The sequence below is a fragment of the Oreochromis niloticus genome, linkage group LG7 (assembly GCF_001858045.2).
Source record: "Oreochromis niloticus isolate F11D_XX linkage group LG7, O_niloticus_UMD_NMBU, whole genome shotgun sequence".
Lineage (NCBI taxonomy): Eukaryota > Metazoa > Chordata > Actinopteri > Cichliformes > Cichlidae > Oreochromis > Oreochromis niloticus.
In genome coordinates, this window is record NC_031972.2 from 56,439,299 (window position 1) to 56,464,550 (window position 25,252).

Consider the following 25,252-nt stretch of genomic DNA (forward strand, 5'->3'; position numbering starts at 1 on the left):
GCTTTTTAAGGTAATGTTATTATTTATTTATTTTTGTATAATTCTGAATTTTTTTTTTTTAATTTTTTTGGAAATCTTATCTGAGAAAAAGCTACACTCGTGGTCCTTTTTATTTTTTCTTTGCCTTTTACTTTACGACTTTTTTAAGTGTATAATCTCGTTTGACGATCCACCGTTGCCAGGTAACGGATCAAGTAAACCTTAAATCCGGTTAAATGTTGGACAACTAGTGCGCAGCAGAAATTTTTAACGGTAATATACGGAGTCAGATGCGATCTGTTTGCTCGCGATTTTTCAGTTTCTTTCTGGTTATGTTAACGCCTTTTAAAAGCTTCACAAAAACCGTTATAATCAGACAAATTATACCACACTCTTTAATCGCATACAAAGCCATATCAGTCACGCAGCGAAAGATTTTGTTTGGCCACCCCAAGCTGGCCTCAATAACGACTCGGATAATTGTTGCCAACTGTGGCTTGTCGGCAAACTTCTCCACTTTTTAGAACAATGAATTTGTTGAAACGGATTTGCGTTGGCTTCATTGTGGTTTCGATGGAGTGTCGTTAGTTTTAGCTAACTAAAAAACTTGACTTGTTCGCAAGTGAGGTAAATGATTTATCCATAACGTGTAGCTTAACGCTAGCCAGCTAGCAGAGCTTAGCTAAAGACACAGCAGCTAGCAGCATGGGCGATGTAACTCCCAGGTTCGGCAACATGAAGGCTTTGATAGGATTAGTTGCCGGAGCTGGAGCCTCTTATGGCATATACAAACTTATTAGTTTCAAGAGGAACAAGAAAAATGCCACAGGTGAGAATCTTGGGGTTAAAGGCAGTCAGCAAAGTGAAGTGAAGATACAACCGGGGAGTCTGCTGGCCAGAGTGTCCGGACTGGATGTTATCTGTCCCCGACCAGCAGATACGGCATCAGGTAAAGACCCCCAGAGCCCTTAAAGCTGGACTGTAATCACAGCTGCTATTTAAATCTGAATATTCCAGAAAAATCTTCAAATAATTTTGTTCACTGTTAACTTGTGAATGTTTCATCATCGTCGGACTTGGATAAATTAAAATAAGCTTTTGAATCTAAATGAAAAAAGAAAAGGGTTACAACTGATCCATAGTCTTTATATGTTGTTATGCTTTATAGGGGACATCATCCACCAGTCCCCTGACAACCTGGAGCCACAGCACTTGAAAATGCTCCTGTCCTGTTTGCAGACCAGCAATAATCCCTCAGACAGGTGTCGGATTCTTCTTACATTAGGAAACAGTGCTGCCTTCACTGTGAATCAGGTACAGTAAATTGACTGTATCAGAAATGTATAGATTGGAGCAGTTATTGGTTGACTTTAATGTTGTTTTCTGCTCTATTAATCCCTCAGAATCTAATACGGGAATTTGAAGGGATTCATATCATAGCTGGATTCCTTTCTGATCCTGCACCTGAGGTTAGGGTGCAGACTCTGAATGCTTTAAATAACCTCTGTATGAACATCCAGAACCAGGAACAAATAAAGGTATGTTTGTTGTATATTCATTTTCTTTTAAGATGTGTTTTTTACCATGGATGCGCGTGAATGAGAGAGAGAGAGGGACCGGTGAAAGGATGAAGATGCAGGGAGCAGAGTTAGTGAGTGTGGATGTGTTTAAATACCTGGGCTCAAACATCCAAAGCAAAGGACGGCTCATAAGTGAAGTAAGTAATGAGAACGGGCTGTCCCACTGGTTGGGAGTGACCAAGATGGACAGAATTAAATGCATCACAGGGACAACTCAGGTTGAGCAGTTACAAAGTTAGAGAGGTGAGGTTGAGATGGTTTGGGCATGCCTAGAAGAGGGTTGGTGGAAATGGACAAAGGTTGTTGAATATGTAGTTTCAAGGCTGGAGAAAAAGAGAGAAATCACAGAGGAGGTTCAAAGATGTGGTAAAACATATGCAGAGGGTTGGTGTGATCGAGGAGGATGCAAATACACTCTTGTAATGACCCGTATGAGGAACAGCCGAAAGAAGTAGTCATTGGCATGAATGGCAAATGAATGTTGATACCAAAGTAAAGCAATAAATGGTAAGAAAATCCTAATAATAATTTAACTTGTATCCTGTTGTGTTAAACGCGAAGTGAATAATGAATCTAGAATATAAAAAAGTTATTTCCCAAAAAAGATAAGCAAGTCATTAAAGGTGGTCTGTTGTGATTGTTTTTTTTAATGTTCTGTTATACATAGACACAGCAGACACTCTGCTGCCTTTAGAACTGCTTTAATTCTTTATGGCAGAGACTCAACAACGTGTTGGCAACAATTCTCAGAGGTTTTGGGCCATATTGACATGATAGAATTACACATTTGGTGCAGATATGTCAGCTACACATCATAAAGATGCTCTACTAGATTGAAATCTTGCATCTCTGGAGGTCATTTGAGTACATTGTACTCATTGTCATGTTTAAGCACACAGCTCTGATTGTGAACACAGAAGCCCCACACAACTGCTGCCCTAACAGAGTTTAAGTATAAAAATGTCGAGTTGGAAAGTAGCATAGTAGGTTTCCTTTACATTTAAAGTAATAATAGTAATACAAAAAGTCTCTGGTTTATCATCCCTTAATCTGTACGCTGTTATTATGGATATTTATTTGGATCATTGCTGACAAGCTGACTCATCTTGGTGTGAGTAGCAAAATGGCAAGTCCCTGGCTGCTCCAGTCTGCATGCCACAGCATCCTTGGGCAAGATGCTGATCCCTAAGTTGCTCGATCATCAGCACTTATAGCTCTTTTCCACTAGTACCTCCGCAGCTTGACTTGGTTAAACTCAATGCAGTTTTTAGGGTTTTGCATTAGGTGATAGTACCTGGTACTTTGTTAGCATCTGCTTGGCTGAAGTTCCAAGTGAGCTGAGTCAATCTGAAAATGTGGCGTCAAAAGACTGCATGCCACCGATTGGCCAGTCCATGACATCATTCAACGAGTCATGAGAACGACTCCTTCACAAAAATCGAAACCACGATTTTTTTTTTATAGCCCGGCAACAAGAGTTTTAAAAATGTCCTTTTTGTTGTGTTGTGTTTGTGTCGCATACAAAACATGTCACGAAACTTTTGGCCGTGATGCTGTACATAAGTAGTACTCCATTGTAATGGAAAATGGCCGAGCCAAGTAGGTACAAGTGGGAAAAGAGGCTGTTGATGTAGAAAAGAATGTGTGTGTGAAGGAGACATGTTGTTTAAAGTGCTTTGAATGCTCAAGCAGAGTAGAAAAGCATTATTACTATGCTTTGTTTAACATTTACGAGGTATTGTTTTCATTTTTGATTCATTTAGTCATTATTCTCTGTAGCTGTTGGCAGGCAGCTGTTGTGTTTTTTTTTTTTTTTTTTGTTATTGTTTTTTTGAAGATGTATTTTACTGAAAACTTCACCCTGTCTCTCAGGTTTATGTTCCACAAGTGCTGGAACTCATTGAGATGTCACCAGTGAACTCGGACCTTCAGCTCGGTGCTCTGCGGCTGCTCACAAACCTTTCAGTAACAGACAAACATCAACACTTGCTGAAGGAATCCGTTACTCTTTTACTGTCCCTGCTGGTCGTGAGCAATGAAGCCTTACAGGTTTGTAACTTTTGGGCTTGAGCTCTTTTCACTTCCCATAAACAGATTGTTAAAAGCTATAAGGATGAAATAATCTTTAAATCTTAACATGAATATGTGTGCCATATGTAAAAGCTGCTCTGGTTGTTTCAGGTTCAGACTCTGAAAGTCCTCGTGAATTTGTCATCGAACCCAGATATGATGGATGACATTGTTCAAGCTCAGGTAAGACCAAAAGGAAATTAAAATCCAGCCTTTATCTGACTGTCGTCATGAAAAGGTTTGCATGTTTTTGTCATACGCAGGGACTGAGCAAGCACCGTGCAGCTTAGTGTTAAGAGGCCATCAGAAGAAACAGAATTGCAGTTAGCAGTCTTATTAGAAATTCTATTTCTGTATCCTTTTCTTTGCTTTCTTACCCCCAGGCGCCAGCTTCTGTGGTGCTGCTATTTGATGAACGAACAGCCCCTGCGGTGCTTCTCCGTCTGCTGACCTTTGCAGGGAACCTGAAGGCCTGGAGGCCATCAGCCCAAGTGGCTGATGAACTGAGGCGCAAACAAGATTGCCTCTTCCGGGTCATGCTAGATGAATCCTCCCAGCTCCACGGCAGATTGGTTCAGCTGCTTTCACACCCGGATGGAGAGATCCAGGCCCAGGTGGCCCGTATCTTGACGTAGACCTCCTTCCCTGCATCCCATTATGCTTCCAAAACCACCAACCTTTCACATTTCCCCTCCTAACTTGTATGTAAGTTGCCATTAATCTTAGGCTATGTGTAGCCTAAAGCTTGTCCCCCAACTTGCGTAGCAGCCGAAAACTCCTTTTATCCCTAAACCTCAAACTTCCACGCCATTCAAGTGATTGCGCTCTGCGTCGACCCGACGTATAGTTACATTTCTCGAGAGGTACACATCAGGTTATGTAGAAGTTTGCGCCGTAGGATTAAAATGGGGCTCCAGTTATGACGTAGATCGGACGCAGAAGTATAATTCACATGTAAGTGTGGATGCACTGCTTACACTCCTTCCATATCGGCAGCGTTCCTTGCATCTGTATTTTCAAACACAGCTACATAATTTGTTCTACTTCACTGGCCACTCTTCCCTCATTTCTAGCGTCTAACACCGCAATTAACTGATGGGCAATAAGGGAGCAGGAAGCAGGAGGAACCCTTTCATTCAGTGGAGTGCAAACAGGCCACCTCTTCCTGTTTTTCCTGCTGCCAGAGACTGTTTTCCTTCTAAAATATCCACAGTGCCCTTTTTTTCTTCTGAGAACTTCCCCTAAGAATAGAAAAAACAAACAAAAATAATCTCTGAAGCTACTTTCCAGGTGAAAATTCTTAATCCAACTCCACTGCCAAAAGTTTTCTAGAGAATGTTTTAGTATGACCTGCAGCATGAACCTGTGCACTGCACCCCCACCTCCCCGCCGTGGTTCAGAGAGACTTTTAGCTGTGTTTTTAGTTTAAGAAGCAGGGTGTTGTGATTCTTAGACAAGCCAAAGTGAATTTAACCTACGGGATTATCACTGAAACTTAGAGGGGTTCAGTGTATCAAGAAGACTTTCAAGTCGAGACACTGACCCACCAGTATTAAGAAGTGCTAGCTGAGTTATGTGAAGCATCTAAGAATGACACCTCTTGGGGAAAACTTTATCTTTAATGATGTGCTGACCACAGCTGCCTGAAAGGGTTTGATCCAGGCTGTGTTGGTGTCACTGAATGTCTCTCTCACTCTGTGAACTGGACTCCAAATACCTGCAAATCCCCCTTAGGGAGGAGCTGGAGGAAGTTAGAAGAGGAAAAGGATGTTTGGACTGCTTCGATTGTTCCACAGCCGCTGCAAGTATCACAAATAGCTGTCAGACTGACAAAGCAGTGTCACGTTGATCATCTGAAAGCTGTTTCTCATTTACACAAAAAAAAAATCATGGTATTGAATGTTAAATGCAAGCCTTGTTATGTTAAGCTATGCACTGAGAAGACTGATTCACCTGAGAGGTTGAGCGTGCATGAAAAATGTAACTGTGATCCCAGAAGATGACGATAAATGCGAGATTTTTACTGCATGGGTCAGTCCAGGTGTGTTGAAATGCTGCACTTTTTCTGTTTTGTTTTTTTTTTCTTCTTTTTTTAAATGTTTAGACACTGATTTTATTGAACCCAAAACTAAATATATCTCAGGTGAATAGGGTTTACCAGACATGTGGAGTAGGTTGATTTACTTGTGACCTGGATTATTATTATCATTATCATTATTATTATTATTATTATTTATTTAAGCGTTTTGCTTATAAAATGGAACATATGTTTGTCTGTTTGAATGGTTCAATAAATACCCAACATGGTAAATACTTTTTTTTCCCCCCTGTCCTCTTGTTGTTGTTTTGGATGAAATTTTGAATAAAGAATGTAAAAAAAAAAAAAAAAAAAAAAAAAAATATCAGATTGTTCATGCTCAGGCACGAAGGTTGACTGTTTTCATTTTCATCGGTTTGGTAGATCTCAGAAAAAATGCTGTTGCTAAAGTCTTTTAATACACTGAGGAGAAACCTGGATGCATCACGTCTCGTCACTCACTGCTTCCCAGGCTTTCAGTGCGTCACTGACCAGACGCTAAAATTGATGCTGTCTGTAAATCTGTCAATGGCCAAGAACCAAAATACGTATTTATCTTTTTTTTTTATGGTCTCCAGACTAAACATGTAGAAATGGCAGTATCTTTTACGGAGGTAAATGTGCACCAGAGAGCTGGAGCACACAGGATGTGCCCTGACTTCAGCACAGGTTAAAGACTTTTATGGTCTCCACCAACTCTGACTTAAAGTAAATGGAGTGCAAAGTTTGAGATCTCACAACAGACAAGTTAAAAAGTAAAGCATCAGAATAAAATATACACCGCAGACAAAAGATAAAGTCCATACTCCATTTAATCGTTTATACCTGGGGAGGTATTTGAAACTGGCAAGCATGGAGACTAATAGAGATGATGAGTTTAAGTTCAGTAGCTTTGTGACTGCTGATGGTTAGGCTCTAAATGTTGTGGGTGTCTATAGTGCCTGTGTGTCAGGGAAGAGTGTGAAGTATTATCTAGCAATGGGTCTCAGTGATTAATGACTTTTGGCAAGGGTCTTTATTTGTTAATCAAACATGAATTAAGAAGTGTTCCTGTAATTGTCTGGCTCAGGCGGCATCCACCCAACCAAAACAGATCTGTGTGAAAAAGGATTTTTATATTTATTTTCATAAAATCACATTTTTAGGACATGATTAACAAAAATGTATCAAGTTGATTAATCTTAAAATTAAGCTGAGGTCACTTATTCTTGCGCTGTGACATTAAATTCATGTTACTTATTCCTACACTAACTGCAGCTTTTAAATCAAACTATGTATTTATTTATTAGTTAGTATAGCAGGGATCAAGCACCAGAACCATTTGATCCTACAGTTCCCACAAAACTTCCCATCATGCATTAGTCATTAGTCATCCTCTGACTGGTAAAATAAGCTCGTGACTTCCAAACTCCATTCCTAAAGTTGGCAACACGAACTTCCCATAAAACTTCCAATGAAACGCTGAGGTCTAAAATGTTTTCTCAGATTTTAGGAGGCTCCTGCAAATCCACAGCCAACTGTAGGGCGCACGACCGTTTTCACAATATTACGGTAATTAGTAAACGGTAAGTGGAGTTTTATCCAAAATGTCGAAAACGTTTTAATTTTTTTCTTCAGAGTTTTCTTTAAAATCCCGCCCGTGATCTGCATTTGTGTAATAAATAATTGTAATCGTCTCTGCAGACAAAAATAATCATAAATGAGAACCCTGATGATCTATAACACTGATTGTTTTGCGCTACAGATGAATTTCGTAAACATCTATGTGAAAATGACGCAGACTTTAGCGGGGGACGCTGATGCTTTTAAGCCTTTGTCTCCCTCCCTCCCTGCCTGCCTGTCTCCACACAGCCTCCTCCCCCTCTGAACAAACTGGATGACCATCGCCGGATCACCCTGACTCCATCAGAGTCACAGCGCGGTTCAGTGGGTGCGGATCGGGACGCGCAGCGGGGAGCCTCGATCATTTCGGATTAAAAACCAGCGCCAGCTATGAACACCTACAGCATTAAGCAGAAGTAAACGGAGCTGTGTCACACCGTCAACACAACGCGTCGAGGATGAACACCGCCGCCGCCACAGGATCGGCTTCTTGCCGTTTCGCCCACTATTTTGTTGTGTGTGGTGTGGACACGGAGACGGGCCTGGAGCCGGACGACGGAGCAGGTAGATGATATTTAAGGACAAAAAGACACACTCGCCAATACACAAATACACAGCATGTTATGTTGGATGACAGCATTAGTCGGGTTATACATTTAGTAATTCATATAGGCCTATTTGTGTTGCCCAATTGTGTCTCTGTGTGAGTGTGTGTTTGTGTGGGGAGGGGTGACAGCCATTTAAATATGATTTTTCTTCTCCCTGTCAGTGCTCTTAATAATATGTGTGAGCAGCCTGTGCAGAATATCCTAGAATATATGAAAAATATGATAAATATAAAGTTATATTTTGGCAGGATTTGTACATGTCTCTAAGCATGTAGTATTAGTTGGACGGGAAAGCAAAGACAAATGATGTGCATTGTATCATTTCCTAATAAATCTTAAGCCATTCGAAGGAATATTACTGATATATTGTCTTTTGTATCCCAGGTGCAGCCTATTTATATTATACCCCTGTTTAGGACACATCACTTGGGGGCTGTGTTCATTGTGTTTTCATCATGTTTTCAGACAAGTATTGTGTCAAATTAGATTTTATTTTATGGTTTCTGCAAGTCATCTACTGCTACACCTGCCTCAGGATCACAAGAGAGAGGGCAGAATCGAGGGAGAACAGCAGCGTCCTAATTCTTCTCATTAAAGCTGGAACACAGCTGGAACATCCAGGCAGGGCTGTTTGCTCCCAGAATACACTGCTCTGTGAATCAAAAAGCACTGATTAATCCACGTGATTTGGGGTGGTCTCAAACAGAAAGTGACCCATCATTCTTATTTTCCTCTTTTAACCAAGAAGGTGAAAGGGATGTGATGTCATATTTTGGGCTGCAGTGAAGCCGCCTTATCTCAGGTGCTTGTGGGGGTTTATTTGTGGTTGACAGGACTCTAAGAAATAGAGAAATATCAGGTGGCGTCACCTCCTTTTGCAGCCAGTTGTTGACACTGAGCTGAGAACAACTCTGCCCAGGAGGCTCGTGTGACGTGCGCTGCGGTGTTTGTGAGACAACGGTCACATCACAGGTGTGCTGAATACCTTGAGCGTCACTTCCAGATCTGGAGCAGCAGTCACACCCTGTATTCTCCTCATCTCTGGAGCAGCTCTTTTGAAACAGCTCCTCATGCGGGGGCTTTTAGCAGACATGCATGTTATGGGGTTTTTTTGCTCTTTGTTTTGTTTTGTTTTTTGTTTTAAAGCTCTAATAAACCACTGGGTTAGAAAGCTGCCTCCCTGGCTACTGTGTTTGAGCTACACCATTGTACTTATGTAACAGCAGGTCATCGGAGACCCATCGCTCCAGGGGGGCTCTGCTCCTTTAAAAGGATTTCTCTCCCTGTGTGAGGGGTTTTCTCCTTTACTCACAAGTATTCCACAAGTTATAGTCCACTATGTGCTCTAAATGTGTCCTATATACAGTTCCTCTTTCTGTGAGAGTGTGTAATTGGTGAATGCCCACCGAGAGACAATCTGCCCTTGTTAGCCTCTCAATACATGCCACTGTGTTTCTGCAGCCTAATCAGATTTCACATGACGTTGCCTGTTGGAATGCTGAATGGCCGACGCTTCAGCGCCCACGCAGGCACAATGATGGTCACATCGGGGAGAGATATGACATCAGTGGAGTAGTCCCTGATCGCACAGAGCGAGCTTTATTGTGCAGGAAGATGTAAAGCCTTTATCTCATTATATAATTAGACATGCTGCCTGATTTATTTGTTTTTTCAACATATTTTTAGGCACTCGGTGCTTACTTTGTTCCTGAGCTTCAAGTCTAAGATAAAAACCAAAATTTCTTTTCTTTTTTTGGTCGTGCGAGTCACCTTCAGTGGTTAGATGCATCAGTGGTGGAGTGATTTAAAGTGTCATCAGTCAGTACCAGCTGACACGCCTGTCATTTTAATATCTTTCTACTTTTTATGCATGCTCATGTAATGGTGTGATGAATGGGACAGCAAAGGTAATTTAGTTGGTGAAGGTGATGGATGTCTGTCTTTATTGGCTGCTCACTGGTGGCTGATGGAGTTGGCCTGTTTTAGGGATAGTGGAATGAATATGAAACACTAAAAACAAGACACAGCTGATATTAAAGTGACCATTGTAATGAATTTGGGTACTTGGATGAGACGTTCGTCACTATTTTTGTGACAAATCGGTGTGAAAATGACAGTTATTCTCATGCCTACAGATGATGTAAAGCATCCAGCACATTTCTTGGATCTAGTGAGTCTGTTAATGTGCTAATTACAGGCCTTTAAGCTTTCATTCAAACACTAAAACAAACCTCCTTCCACTCCACTCCACTCCACCTCCACTTGTTCTGTTACCCCGTGAAACACACACAGGCTGCATTTACGTCTGTGAAGCTGTTTGGTGGGAACCCGTGTCAGGAGGAGAGCTGGGGGGTGGCGGTTTAATTAGGTCAGCTGATAAAACCCAGGCTGACGTAACCAATGACGAGCACAAAAGCTTTGTCTTGATGGTGATCATCGAGGCCACGGTGGAAATAGAAACCATGGCAACTCCTTCAGCGATGCTCAGTTGTGCCTCTCAGCGCCGGCACTAATTTGTATTCTTAGTAAAAAAACACTGCCATTCCCGCCCCGCGTCACTCTCATCCATTAGCTGTCTCCCACCTACCGGTCTGAGTCAGTTTGACTTGAAGTGGCTCGCTCCTCGCTCTGCCTGCAGCGCAGTTTCTCGAGGTGGCGTGCGTCATTTCGTGGGCAGGTGATGTGGATGTTCCTGAAGGGTCAAATGAGTGCTGCAGAGCAGGTTTGGCGTTTACAGCTGATTTTGTTCTTGTGCAGTGATTCCAGTGAATGTCTCTGAGAGTTGATGGTGTACTAGTAAAGCAGGGAACACAAAGAAGAGTACTGTTCAAGGGCATCCCCCTTAGAAAGAGGATAAATAATGAAAGTACCTCGGTGATTACCCTCTGTGAATCATACACCCGTTTTTTGTTTTTTGCTGCAGCTTCATCTACTCGCACAGACAGCATTTTGTATGTAACCCGAGCTAGAAGCTGACACATGGTATCGAGATTTAAAAAGGAGATACTTTAACCACACGAGGCAATGCATGTGTTCACTGCAGCAATTTATGTGGGATATAGTTCTCTTGCATGAACTTCGAATTCAGCACCTCTTATCAGTTTAAAGAGTTCCCTCCTGCAGTGTCAGGGATGAGGAGTGTTGCACTGCTTTTCTTTATGCTAATGAGTTGAGTTACATAACTCTTGGAGGGGCTTTTCCCACTTTGCTGCAGCACATGAACTTCTTTTTAGTATCTGTCAAGGTTGTCCTGGCTGTTTTTCATTAATCAAAGCTGCTGTCATATTCTGATGCCCTCTGGTCTGTCCTTTCTGTCTCATTATGAATTCTGGTTCAGCACCGATCAAGGTCACCCTGCATTAATAGAATAACCTCTTTACTCAATTTGTCTGTCTGTCTTTCAGGTGAGGGCTTTGAGCACAGCCCTGTTCGACGGTCCTTCAAATCGAAGGTTTTGGCTCATTACCCTGAAAACACAGACAGGAACCCCTTCAATAAAGATGCTGTCAACATGGTGAGATGTTGGATTGCACAGTGCTGGTCATTTTCTGTTACATCCGCAGCTGAAGGACAAGATGTGCCTGTTAGAAGGCCAAATGATTTTGTTGCTCTTCCAGCTATTGATGGAGAATAATGGAAGAGGTAAAGTCAGCTGGAGGAAGTGTAATAGGAGTTACGTGCTGGCTTATTTTCTGCCCCTTTTCATCAGAGTCTTGTTTTCATTAAACATGCAAAACAGGTCAGGATGATGAGAGCAGCATCAGCCTCACAGTTACATGAGCAATCAGATGGAGTGGAATCGGTGTTAGTTTGTTCTAAATAGACCATTTCATATATTGTGCAAAAGAACCTTCCTCTGGCTTTGCTTTACTTTTTGGGGTCTTTTTAAGCGTGTCATTTTATGTAGCTAATCAACACTTTTTTTACCCACTTCTCAGGCCAGGGGTCGATTTTTGCTCTGATTACATTTTTAGGACAAAATCAAGCCAATGCTAGCACAAGAATATTTAAAATAATTGCCATTTTTTGCTGGTGGCAAACTTCAGTTTTATCAGGTAGAAGTGTCTTCTTTGCAAACATCAGTATCCTCCATGCTGATGTTTGCTGTTGTATATTTTATAATGGATATTTTTGTTTAACCCTCCATTTATATAATTTTTGAGGTCTGAGTTGAACATTGTCACTCTGTACTAAAACATCTTTTGTTTTCTCTCCTCTGTCCTCCAGCTCTGCATGCCCAGAGGGCTGTCCTTCCGCACTCAAGCAGACAGACTCGATCCTCAATTTCACTCGTTTACGATTTCTTTCGATGATGGCACGCGTTCCTACGGCTTTGTTCACACGTTCTACGAGGAGGTGACCAGTCCTCAGATTATCACTGCCATGCAGACACTCTGTCAGATGCACCATGTGGAGCACCACTCCTCTTCATTGGCCTCCTCTCCCTCGTCCTCATCTTCCTCTGCCTCCTCACCCTCCACCTCCAGTATGGACTCACTTGCGAGCAGCTCGGATGAGTCAGACGTCGAGTCTCTGGCTGGGGTGTCTGGCTGCTTCGGCTGTGTAGGCTCCTTCGATTCAACGCGAGACACCCTGTATGTGTCCAAAGCCCTCTGCCTTGTCACGCCGCTCCCTTTTCTTCAAGCTTCACGACAGTTTCTGGTTCAGCTCCACCAGGCTGTGACGTCACAGACAGCCCCACCACTCCCTCTAGAAAGCTACATCCATAACATCTTGTATGAGGTGCCGTTGCCTCCACCTGGAAGGTCGCTGAGGTTCCACGGGGTGCAAGGGCCCATCCTTTGCCAGCGGCCCGGGCCAGGTGAGCTTCCTTTGGGGGAGTATCCTCTTGGGGATGCGTTCTCCCTCCTGGGTGTGGACAACATGGTGAAACTACTTACCTGTGCACTTCTGGAGACACAAGTCCTGCTTTACTCTTCAGGTAAGCACTGAAATTACAGATTTTATTTATGCAAGATATTTTGGCATGTAACAGGAAAAGCAAAGCTGTAATTAAGAAAATAAATGACAGCTGAGTTCCACGTAGCTGCTTCAGTTTCAAGCTCCTGGTGATGTGCTTGCTTGCTTTATGTCCATGTGTTGACTTGTTGGGACGAATCAACGAAGCCCTTGTTCATAAAATGTGTTGTTTCATACTATGACCACCATAATCATCATTAAGGAGTCGTGATTTGGAGGCTCAGCCACCATGTTAGGTTTTTCTTAGTGGCCAAATTTGGACAAGAGGGTTAGGGTTAGATAGGGAGTGCTACGTTATCAGTTAATGCCAATTAATTTGGTTAGATAGCTGCATCCATAGACTGTATGGGGACAGATACCTGCCATGGTAAGTAACAGACAAGGTAAATAATAAAATGTGTAACTTCAAGCTTAAGTAGTTTTTAAAGGGATGATTTCAATAAAAACGGCAACATAAATTGGCTATAGATACTAAAGTTTGTAAAAATGCTTTTATTGCTGTAAAGTTGGCATTTTATCCCTGCAGACACCTGTGTTAGACTACAGACTGTACATAAAAGATGGACATCGTCACTGTGATGTTACCCACTGGTTTCTAAACTCTGTATTTTGATTTTTGAAGCATCTGTGTTAGTGCTTTGGCCACAATCATGTTAGTGTTTAGGAATTGGAAGTGACCATATTTGGGCAAGAGGGTGGAGAGTTAACATGTCAGTCAGAGATCATATCAAGTGTCTTTTTTTTGACGTTATTAAAATATTGATTTAACTTTTGAAGTGCACACATGTTTGATATATATTGATATAATGACACCTTTGAACTCTAATAATAATGACTGCACATACAGAAAAGCAGCTGTTCTTTGTATTTAACACAATAATATGACATGCAAATGGTTTGTCCTAAAACAAAAAGTAGTGGGATAGCCCACCCTAAGTGGGCATAGTTCTAGGATCGAGGGGGTGCTGGGATTGACAGATGGGTTTTTGTGGGTAAATGCTGGAAGCTCTGACAGTGCAGCTTAGTGATATGGTGATGAGACCTCCGTAGTCATTAAGTGTGCTGTGTAACAGGAATATGAATGAGCTCAGAGACGGCTTAACGCTTTGTTCTGATGTCTCTGTATACAGACTACCAGCGTTTGATGACCGTGGCAGAGGGCATCAACACACTGCTGTTCCCATTTCAGTGGCAGCACATCTACCTGCCCATCATTTCTGCACCACTACATCACCTTCTCGATGCTCCTGTGCCATTCCTGATGGGTATCCAGCGCAGAGATGGAGCTCAGCGATCCTCTCTCAATCTGCCACATGAGGTACATCACGCAGAGGGAAGATTATGTGTAAATGTCTTTGCCGTTTCCTGTGTGAACGTACCAGTCAAAACTGCAGGATGCAGACATTTTAATAGACGTTAAAATAAAAGGATCTAAAAATATACCGTAAAACTGAGACGGTCTTGCAGCCATTTGCTTATCCGCTCCATGGTGCATGGAGCGCACCCTTTGCCTCCAGCATGTCGAACTGGGACGATGCATTTCCTCTGAGCTGCCTCCCCCTTTCAAATCCAATCCTGCATCCCAGATCACTTTATGCTGCATGAATATCTTTCCTCTGAAGCCTCTTTGAAGTCTCTCTGCCCCAGAAAAGAGGCAGCGGCAAGACAGCTCTGAGGGGATGAAAGCAAAAGTGCAGAGCTCCAAAAATGCAGAATAATAGGGCTGGATGAATTATTAAACAGAATTAGAGCTCACCACTTATTTCCCCCCAAGTCCCTGCAATTTGAAGAAAATGAGAACATCTTAATCATACATGTTTGAGTGTTTGCAGTTAATTAGCGGTCCTTCATTTTGATATGCATTAAAAAATCCAGTCTGTCCACTGATCCGGAGAATAATCAGGAAACAGAGCATAACTTAATTCTGGTGAAATAAATGTTTGTGTAGTCTCTGAATCTGAAACAAACCTTCCCCATTATTCTTTCCCCTTTCTCCTCTTCGGCTTGTTTGGATTAAAGATGTGATAAAAAACAAAACCAAACACTTGGAAGTGATGACACTAGGAGGAAGGATGAAGCTGAACAGAGTCGACTTTAACAGTCCATTCTGCAGTTCATCTCCCCCGAGGCTAAAAACTCACTGCCGGAGGTCACTGCTGAAGGTCGTGTGGCTGCTGACTGTCGAGCACTGCTGAGCTCCGCTGCTGCTTACAGAGGCAGTTTTAAAAAAATAATCTTTCTATGGTTTGTTGCTTGGCAACTTTATGGGCACATTTGTTTTTTATTTTTTTGCAAAGGTTTCACATTGCTATCACCGACTGATATTGCACTTTCCACATTGTCTCCTGTTGCAGCGATAACAGATAATCTTTCACATGCCAATATCTTGTGAGCGCTTATCAAAGTGAAATGCTAAGAATCTATTAATGACGTGTAAATCTCCATCTCAGAGCTTAATTAGAGGGTAAAGCTCAGCTCACTCTGTCTGGATGAGATAACTGTCTGTACATTGTGACAGGATAAACCTATTATGATTATCTGATTGACGGGGAAACTGAAAATTGTTTGTCGTGTTTGTAACTGTCTGGTTTGTCTCATATTCTAACACAGGCTAACCTGTGCTTTGTGGACATTGACAACCACTGCGTCGAAGCTCCTGAAGACCTTCCCCAGTTTCCGGATCAGACTGAACTCATTCAGGAACTGAGTGAGGTGTTGTTGCAATTTGGGCTGCCTCCACAGGGCGGTGTGATCGCTAAGCCCACGACCACCTCTTCCTCCTCCCCTCGGCTTAGCAGCCTGGTGCTGGAGGATTTGATGGAGGACAGAAGGAACGGGAACCTCGGAGGCGAGGAGTTGGCGGTGCTGGAGAGGCTGCAGGCTCTGGCGAGGAGGTGTGGAGGAGGAAAGATGTCAGATGGAGGGAAGACACTGGGACACGTGTTTGAGGAGGAGGAGGAAGAACTGAAGGCTGCAAAGCTGAATATTCAGCTGAGGGAGGTGTTTGCAGGACATTTTGCTGCAATGTTTGGCAGATATGATGACTTCGTCATCCACAGCGCTCTGGATTTGGACTCTTGGTTGAGCAACCGAGAGGGGATGTTCAACTTTGATAAGGTACTTTAGTGGATGACTAACTGATTGATTAAAAAAAATACATTTATGTGAAATAAGTCATATTATTGTTATATCTTCATTCAGCAAACCCCTGCTTTTCAATGTTTTAGGGTTCCTTTCTCTCCGTTCAGCCAACGAGCCACTTGCACTTCTTGTCCCGGTTCTTGGAGACATCCATGTTTTCTTCTTTTGTGGATGGGAAGGTTATATCTCGCTGGGCAGATAGGGAGCCGCTACAGCAGCTGTTCGACAGCCGTTTAGAGCGAGAACGACTGTATGACACGGGGAGCGAGGATTCCTGTGGCTGTCTTTATAGGAAATGCACTACCCTCTTTGAATCAGGTACTGTGAAGATGCCCAGGATCACAAAGGGATGGGGGGGAAGTGAAAAGTGCCATGAAACATTTTACATGTTCTTTTAAGTCAGGCTACACAGTAAATACTGTACTGTCCCACAAGGAGCACACCAGTTTAGATGTTAGTGTCCTAACGAGAGCTGACTGTATTTTCATAGATATTCATGCAAATTAGACAGTAAAGTTTATCTGCTGAGATAAGTTATTAGCTCCTGTAAGTTTAGTGGAGCTCTGACAAGCACCAATATATAAAGGAGCCTCATCGTCATTTTAATAATTACATATAGTAATTTAAAAAGGCTGGACATGCTAATGAAACCCTGTGATAAGCCAATGGTGGTTATTATTATTATTATTATTATTGTTGTTATTATTATTATTATTATTATTATCATCATTATTATTATTATTATTTATTATTTATTTATTTATTTTTATTATTATTAATATAATATAATAATAATAATAATAATAAATCTTTCATTTAAATGGGTACTGTCATTGCAAAGAGGGACTTGCGTATTAAAAAATTAAATTAAATTAGAAAAAAACACTACAGTTTAAGGACACACACACATAAAGCATAAATATACAGTATATTTTCTGACAATAAACACAGAAGCTTTTTTTTTTTTTAATGAAAATGATACTCGTAAACTCATGGAATAGTGAAAATGTTTGCGAAAAAAATTTAAAGTCGTTCCAGGTTTGGTCTTAAAAGTGAGTATTTATAACACTCAGCAGTTTCAGTTTTATAAACATCAAGGGTTTAGATGTTGAAAGTAGGCTGGATACTTTCAGGTGACTGAGTGAGTTGCATACACTGTGTTTTACTAGACTTCAAAACAAGTACAAATTGTAACAAATTGTATAGTTTATGCATTGCATGTGGAAGTAAGGAGGACCAGGAGTGGACCCCTGTGGAGCACCTATGATAATAGAAGGGGGGCACTGTCTGAGTTTTATCTGAAACCCTTTATTAGACTCTTCCACACTAGCTGAACGCAGTTATTTAAGTAGAATGGCATGATCAGATGCTTTAGATGGGTCTGTAAAATATGTAAAATATCCATGACTTTAGTTGTATTTTAGGTAAATGCCTGAGGTTGTTTCACCAATGTTTTTCCAGTATATAAGTAGGATATAGCAAAAATATTAAAGGAAATCTGAGCAAAATTATGCAATGAGGGTGGATGCCAGATTTCGCAGAGGGAATCTGCAAATCTGACACCATCTGCCCGTCTGTTTGGGTTTATATGGTGATTATGCTGCTCGGCCTTTCTCTCCCTTTTGTGATAAGCACCGAGGATTTTGCATAAACTGTGCTTAAGGGGATTCTTGCACCAGGTTATGCAGCCATATAAACTGTAATTCATTAAACATTTCTGAAATGAAATAAAAACCAAATAACCTGGTGGATAATTGGAACACAAAAAGCAATGGGATCGAATGAGATGTAAGGGGAAAAAGATGGGTTGAATTAGAAAATTAGAGAAGAATTAGGCACATGCTGGTCTGTGAGCATTATATAAGCAGAGGACAGCGGGGCTCTGTGTCCTGTGAAAACTGCTGCAAAGCTGCGGCTTTGAAGTGGTGCCAGCCTCTCATCTCTGTGGCTGGTCTGTGGCATTGTTCACACGTTAGACTCCAGAATAACATAACATTGTTACTTTCTTTTATACTGTATTAAGGTGTTACGCACAAGCCATTCATAGAAATAACTAAATGAATTGAAATGTGATATCCCTTTTAAAAATAAATTAATTAATTAATTAATACAAATGAAAACAAACAAAAATAAATAAATGTTTTTTGTTTACTTTTGTCTCTGCAGGTCAGGCCATCGAGCGCAGGCTGCTGAAGGCCGACCACACAGCCATACACCCCCACCTGCTGGACATGAGGATTGGCCAGGGTCGTCATCACCCGGGCTACTTCCCTAAGCTGCAGGCGGATGTTCTTGCCCAGGCACAGAACACCAACAAGTGAGATCTGTTTCCTGCTGTTATTAAGATTAAATTAAAATCTGTTTCTAGTGAGTAATGAAAATAATTAACACTTTATTTCCAGGCGTGCCTGGTTTACTCTGACGTGTGTAAATCTATGGATTTTATTTTGCTGTGTCATCAGGTGGTCCAGTCGTGTCACAGCCTCTCGTAGGTCTGAACCCAAGAGATCCACAGTTTCTGATCAGTCAGGAGTGGACAACGAGCAGAGACAGGTACCTACAGTGTTTGTGTCAAAAAACACACACACAGATTAGCACGCAGGCTTCAAGGGGTGTGTGTCTAATATGTTATCTGTTTATTCAACAGAAATACACCTTTGCGAGGAAGAATCTCCGCCAGTCTAAACTACTTGACCTGACGCCTCAAGCTATCACTCAGACGCACCGGGAGTTTGTTGATGGGCTGCTCAGCGAGTGTCGTCTGAAGGTAAGCGCTCTCGTTTGGTGCTTAAAATAGGAATGTTCCTAATTATTTTACTCAAGGTTAACTCAAAAATCTTCTTCTTCTTTTTAGACCAAACGGATGCTGAAGGAAAGGATGGGGAAGGAGAGTGTGGAACTGGGTCAGGGAGAGGCCAGCATCACAGGCCTGCAGGAAAACACACTCATCCATGGCCTGTGTGACCTGCTGGAGAGAACATGGGGCCACGGTCTGCAGGTGAAACAGGTCAGCTCACGTGACATGCAAAGACCACGTTGTATGTCTCCATATGAAGAGACAGGCTAGAAAAATGTCTGGAACTGGAACGGCAGATGACTGCATGCATGCTGGAAATTAACTACTGCTTATTGTGAACAGGGGAAGTCTGCTCTTTGGTCCCATTTGCTTCACTACCAAGCTGCCCAGGGCAAGATGGAGGCACCAGCTGAGTCTCCAGGTCAGAGCACAGCCCCCCGACTGTACTGAGCTACTTTTGGAAATAGCTGAAATAAGAATGAACTCATAATTGGTGCTTTTTCTGCCTTTTCAGGATCTAATTGTTCAGACCAGAGAACGGTTGATGATGGCGCTTTGCCCCTGAGAGGATTGTTAGTACAGGATATGAGGTAATGAGGCAGTTGATGAAAGGGGCTTTTAGTTTTCTAGATGAGCTCAGAGGATATTATTAGTGTAAAAGTTGAATATTGCAGCTCCTTTTAGCCTGTCTGTCGTTCTTCCAGGTTTATCCAGACCATGAGTGAGGGTCTGTCTGATGTGGGTCAGGCCCGAGCCTGGATCCACCTGGCTCTAGAGAAGAAAATGCTATCCCAACACCTAAAAGAGCTGCTCACAAACCAGGAGCTGCTCCGGTAAGAGTTCACAGTTGATAAATAAACAGAAATATTGCTTTTTATTAATTTAGTTTGTAGTATCACTGATATTGTTCTCTCTTGGGCCCCTGACAGGCAGCTGTACAAACCTCATGCATTCCTGCTCTGCGAGGAAGAAAGGGAGCAGTTTTTGTTCCACCTGCTCTCTCTCAACACCGTGGACTACCTCTGCTTTACACGCGTCTTCACCTCAGTCTGTAAGTCGTGCAAACTTTAACGGCAGAGCAGCAGAATTTACAGGCAGTTTTGTTGCTTTTGAGAAAACCAAAAGGCCCTGAAAGTTTTTCTTTTGTGCTGTTTATTACGACAACCACACTAACGCCCTCCTTATTAACACGGATTAAAAGTGTTCCTGCAAAAAGACCCTCCCTCCAGACATCAAAGAAAAAACATGAAAGTTACTGCAAAAATATATTGCAAGAAAAGTTGGGCAATTCAAGAAGTGGAAAAAAAGAGGGACAAATGCATAAAACGTGATTTTGTGTCTCTCCCTAGGTATTCCATATCGTGTCGTTATAATACCCATGAAGAAGCTGAGCATCGCCATGGCAACAGTTGATCCTTGGGTGTGTGTGTCAGGAGAGTTGGGCGATTCTGGAGTTAGACAGATCCCAAAGAATACACAAGAAATTTTTTTCCAGGTTTGTATTCATCCCTCTGTAGTAACATCACAGCCGATGGAGACAAACACAGAAACCTACTCTTACTGTGATTTGTGCTTTTGATTTCAGTGCAAGAACCTGGGCAGGCTGAGCACTCTGCAGCTGGGACAGGAGAACTCGGGCCTGCTGGCCAAGTGTCTCATTGACTGTGTGATGGTGTACAATGAGATTACAGGACACACCTACAAGTAAGATTCGTCCTCTGATATTCTCCGGTCATTGAAAGCTGAGTTTGACCTCGCACAGCATTTGATACTATGTTTATGAACATCAGCTCACAGGTTGATAACGTGTTAAAGATATAATGACGGCTAGATGATCCAGCTGTTCAAAATCTGATGTCTGAACTTGTTTAACTCAATGGTGGCTTAGAAAAGCTGATGTAGAAAGTATGTTGCTGCTTTTTGCAGAGCAAAAAGACCCTGCAAATTTGAATTTTCATACCACTTAGATAATGTAACTTCAGCTATCAATAATATTTTTTTTGTTGTTTTGACCTTAATGACTGTCTCAAGTTAAAACACAAAACAGTAGCAGATAATAACAGAAGGCTCTCCCCTCAGCCAAATCCTTAATTTTTAATTTTTTTATGTAGTCTTTATTTATTTTTTAAAATCTTGAATACAATGTAACGCTCCGTCTTTGTTTCTTGGAAGGTTCCCTTGCGGCCGATGGCTTGGTAAAGGCGTGGGGGACGGCAGCTTGGAAAGAGTCCTCATTGGTCAGCTGGTGTCACCTGGTGCGGAGGAGGATGCTGGAAGGTTGACAGGGACACCTCCTCCAGAGCTGGCCTCTCCTTCACAGAGTGTGCGGATAGTCCTCGGATCGCTTGGCAGCCGAAGCAGTACGTCCTGACAAAGAACACATTCTTTAGCACAATAGCTGACCTACTTGTTGAACGAGCAGATGATTCTGCTCCTGGATCACCTTTCTGTTCCCCTCTTAGTTTCATTATTCATCCTCGTGTTCCTATTGGTAACTGCTCTTCATTCATCTTCTCAGGGATGCTGTCTGTTGAAGTACAAGAGGACATGAGGGAGGCGGTAAATAACCTTGTGAAGCATTTCCACAAACCTGAACAAGAGGTGTGTGTGTATGCGTGTGTGAGACAAGCGCTATATTCGTTTTACTTGCCGGCTCACTAAGCTGAAAGGGTGACAAAATAGTTAATGCAGACAGGAGAATATTTGCAGCAACTGTCAGCCTCCCGCTGTGTTATTTTTATCTATAACATGGTTCATTACCCCGGCCTCTCCAGCGCGGGCCTCATTTGTTCCTCTTGTGTATCAGGCTAGCTTTTCTCATCTCCGTTAAGAGCACAGCAGAGACCTGATGCATCACTTTAGTTTGGCTATAAAAGGCTTCTAATTTATTTTAATAACGACTTTAGTACACAAGCTTTAATGTACATGCATACGTTCTGTTCTGTTTACTTTAACAAATATCAGACTGTTATAAACAGTAACATGAGCTTTTGTTTGGAGTAGGTCTATTAACTCTCTGCTCCCATTTCTATCACCCCAGAGGGGAAACCTGACAGTCTTGCTGTGTGGTGAAGGAGGTCTGGTTCTTTGCTTGGAGAAGTTCCTCCTCCATGGCCTCAAATCCAACAGACTTTTTCAGAGGAATGTGTTCGTTTGGGACTTTGTGGGTAAGTGTAAATCAAAGAGGTGATGTCTATTTCCTGTCTCCATCTAGTGGGGGGTTGATCTGCATCCATGATTGATATGTTTTGTTAACAACCAACTGACCCCAGTCATCTCCTGTCTTGTAAGAATACGACTAAGTTATAACCTAAAAAGGGCCACCAATGCTTTCCCACAGAAAAGGCCGTGGCTTCCATGGAGACCGCTGATCAGATGGGTGATCTGCACGGATCAATACTGACAAAGGGCCCGCCCTGCGACCTGCTGTGCCACTACGTCAGTGCCATCAACGCCTCTCCTAGAAATATTGGAAAAGAGGGCAAATTCCAGCTGTTTGTCTGTCTGGGAATCAGGTGAGCAGATTTTGAAACTACCTTTGAAATCTGAATTGATGTTGTAAGAAAACATTTTGCAAGACAACCTCGTTCCTCAGGTGGCAGATGTTGTTAAAGCAATCACAGGCAGGAAGGTTATTAAGAATAAACGTGATTATCATCCAACAATAACTAATCAATGTTATTAGCCAGTGCAAGATAAGATGTGGATCTGTGATCTATAGTTAAGCAGAAATCGGGACCTAATTTTACTCATGGATATCTGATTTTTATCATAGTGCAAGAACAAAGTGAGTAAACTTGTTTAAACCAATTACATCTGAAAGCTCTGGTCAGTGAGGTTTTTCGGATTTTCTTTATAATAATCAAAGCAAGTGAAATACACTTTAAAAAAATGGAACTGTAATTTTTACAGTTTTTTTTGTTGTTTTGTTTTGTTTTTTTATATATATAACGCCCTTCCTACAAACATCATTGTTTGCAGAAACACATTCAGAATTAGACTGATTTAAATGTTTGAATGTGATTCAATCATCTTCTCTTTTTTTTTTTTTTTTTTTTTTTTTTTTAAAAGGAAATGCCTTACTGGACAGTATAATTACTTATTTATTATTATTATTATTATTATTTTATAAAATGAGACAGTAGTTGAATACTGTGGATTAACACAGAGATTTGCATCGTCAGGTCTGGTTGATAGCTGACATACTGTCTTTCTTGGTTCTTTTCTATTTTCTTTTCTTTCATATAAAGCTGAATAATTTAAGCGGTCGTCGTCGTTGTTGTCGTCTTCTTCTTCTCCTTTCTGCTTTTGTCCAGATCATCTGCCTCCATCTCACCCTGTCCCTAGCATCCTCCTCTGTCACACCAACCCTCTGCATGTCCTCCTTCACTACATCCATGAATCTTCTCTGTGGTCTTCCTCTTTTTCTCTTCCTTGGCAGTTCCAAATTCAACATCCTTTCTTCCATATATCCACTGTCCCTCCTCTGGACATGTCAAAATCATCTGGCCTCTTAACTTTGTCTCCAAACTGCTTAAACTGAGCTGTCCTTCAGATGTACTCATTTTTAATCTTGTCTGTCCGAGTCACTCCCATTGAAGATCTTAGTATCTTCAGCTCCACCTCCATTTTTTTCTCGTTTGTGCTACCACCTTCAAACAATGCATCATTGCAGGTCGCAATGATAACAGTATAGTAGCTCAAGAATATTATTAAAGTTTAAAATCATAGTTGACACCCTGAATACAACTGATCTTGTAGTACTTGAAAGTTTCATCATGTTCTACAAACGTTATTTATGACCCCGTTATTGACCATCGGTGTTCTCGTCTTGGCAGGGACCGGCTTCTCTCTCTGTGGCTCCCCCTGTTGGCAGACTGTCCCCTCACAGCTCGGACCTACGAGGACGGTGCTCTGCTGCGGGACCGTGCTGCTGTACACTCCCTCTCTCGCATGCTGCACACACTAAATGAGTTCATCATCACTCTGGAGACAGCACTGGTTAAAGGAGTTGACCTCTGACCTCTGAGTTTAGCAGCTACGCTGATGGATTCAGATATTCATCTTCCCAGGAGTGGGGAAGGGAGGTACATTCGGACATTTGGCGAAATGTGACTCTGTCATATCATCACGATCAGCAAAATGGACAGTGAGCTAGACGAAGCCACTGGCAACTCAAGCACCAAACATATTGCCTTGTTCACTGATGTAAATGTCTTATATACTCTGATTGCTTCAGGAAATAGTCCTGTGCTTGTTTACACTGTGAAGTTCTGTTTCCTCGAGGAGAACTGGAGGGTCATTAATAAACTCACATCTACAGTCAATATTTTCCCTGCTCACGTCATTTATACTGTACCTAACACTAGGATAACCATACCTGTCCTACTGCTGTGTTGTTTGCACTTGAATTTTAAACTAAGCACATGCATGGCCAGAATATGTTTGTTTTTATGTCTTTTGGTGTTGTATTCTCAAACGTCAGTTCTCAGGCCTTATTGTTATTACTATTATTACCATAATTATTTTTGATTTCATTTGATATTTTAGCAAATATAGTCAAAACAAATTATTCTACCCCTCTATAATGTTAAAAAATTTATATATATATATATATAGATATATTATGCTATTGTTATACTGCGTAATGTCTGGCCTGTTTCTCATTGTTTATTTCAGTCTGGGGTCACATGTGACGCAGAGTTGTGCTCACTAAATCCTCAGTTGGTAAAACACTGGAACCAAACTGGTGTCCTAGTTGTGTCAGTTTAAATAGTCCTTGTCATTTTGTCAGAAAGCCCCCTCCCTCCCCTTCACCTCTCTCTGATTGTAAATATTTTGCTTCATCAGATCTTTGATAGGATTGTTTCATCCTTCCATCCCATGTTCCTATTTGTTGTTGGTGTACTGAATTTGTGACATATTTTTCCTCTACAAAGGCATCTTGTTTGTGTCTGCGTAACAACAATGGATTCCACTCCAGACACACACTCTCATGTGGACAGTAGTCATGCTGTTTTGTTTTAAAGCTCTTCAATTGTCTGCAAAAAAAAAGGGAGAGAGCGAGAGGGGAAAAAAATCAGACAATGAATAGAGTACATGTTCTCAAAACCGCTAGGTATTATGTTGATGTTGCATCCAATTAAACAGTTGAGGAATTATGAAAAATGCTGTCTCCTGCACTCTCCCGCAAGCACTATGTAACCCACGATGACCAAGCCTGTTCTCCTTTAAATACAGATTAGAGAAAGCAATAAATAATGAACTGTTATTTATGAAGTGTGTGGTCAAGATTAAAGTTAAAATTGAAATAAGTGCCATTTGTTGGTGTTTTTTGTGACGCATATCTGAAATATCTGATAATACTCTTGGATTAAAATGATTTCCAGCTATAAAAAGGTTGACTTTACTACTATTA

The 25,252-nt window shown here is 41.6% G+C and overlaps 2 protein-coding genes across 3 annotated transcripts; both read left to right on the forward strand.

Annotated features, from left to right (window-relative positions):
• The first annotated feature begins 193 nt into the window (after nucleotides 1-193).
• Nucleotides 194-5,943, forward strand: armc10 (armadillo repeat containing 10). Its single transcript, XM_003440538.5, has 6 exons — nucleotides 194-928; nucleotides 1,148-1,293; nucleotides 1,383-1,517; nucleotides 3,432-3,608; nucleotides 3,741-3,812; nucleotides 4,013-5,943. Exons 1-6 carry the CDS (start codon nucleotides 685-687, stop codon nucleotides 4,262-4,264), a joined length of 1,026 nt encoding a protein of 341 aa, XP_003440586.1. The 5' UTR covers nucleotides 194-684; the 3' UTR covers nucleotides 4,265-5,943.
• Nucleotides 5,944-7,119: 1,176 nt separating this feature from the next.
• LOC100694845 (DENN domain-containing protein 5B) lies at nucleotides 7,120-25,149 on the forward strand. 2 transcript variants are annotated; one of them, XM_005470907.4, is made up of 22 exons: nucleotides 7,120-7,271; nucleotides 7,558-7,872; nucleotides 11,321-11,430; nucleotides 12,144-12,858; nucleotides 14,027-14,214; nucleotides 15,507-16,013; nucleotides 16,124-16,355; nucleotides 18,204-18,354; nucleotides 18,500-18,590; nucleotides 18,685-18,804; nucleotides 18,892-19,044; nucleotides 19,177-19,255; nucleotides 19,349-19,424; nucleotides 19,539-19,667; nucleotides 19,764-19,885; nucleotides 20,184-20,329; nucleotides 20,420-20,538; nucleotides 21,007-21,194; nucleotides 21,353-21,435; nucleotides 21,875-22,001; nucleotides 22,175-22,349; nucleotides 23,673-25,149. In XM_005470907.4, the coding sequence occupies exons 2-22, from the start codon at nucleotides 7,767-7,769 to the stop codon at nucleotides 23,854-23,856; spliced, it is 3,801 nt and encodes a 1,266-aa protein (XP_005470964.1). In that variant the 5' UTR covers nucleotides 7,120-7,271; nucleotides 7,558-7,766; the 3' UTR covers nucleotides 23,857-25,149. The 2 variants fall into 2 exon arrangements, with proteins under 2 accessions (XP_005470964.1, XP_025765249.1); XM_025909464.1 differs by lacking the exon at nucleotides 7,120-7,271 and having other exon boundaries at nucleotides 7,524-7,872.
• The last annotated feature ends 103 nt before the right edge of the window (nucleotides 25,150-25,252 follow it).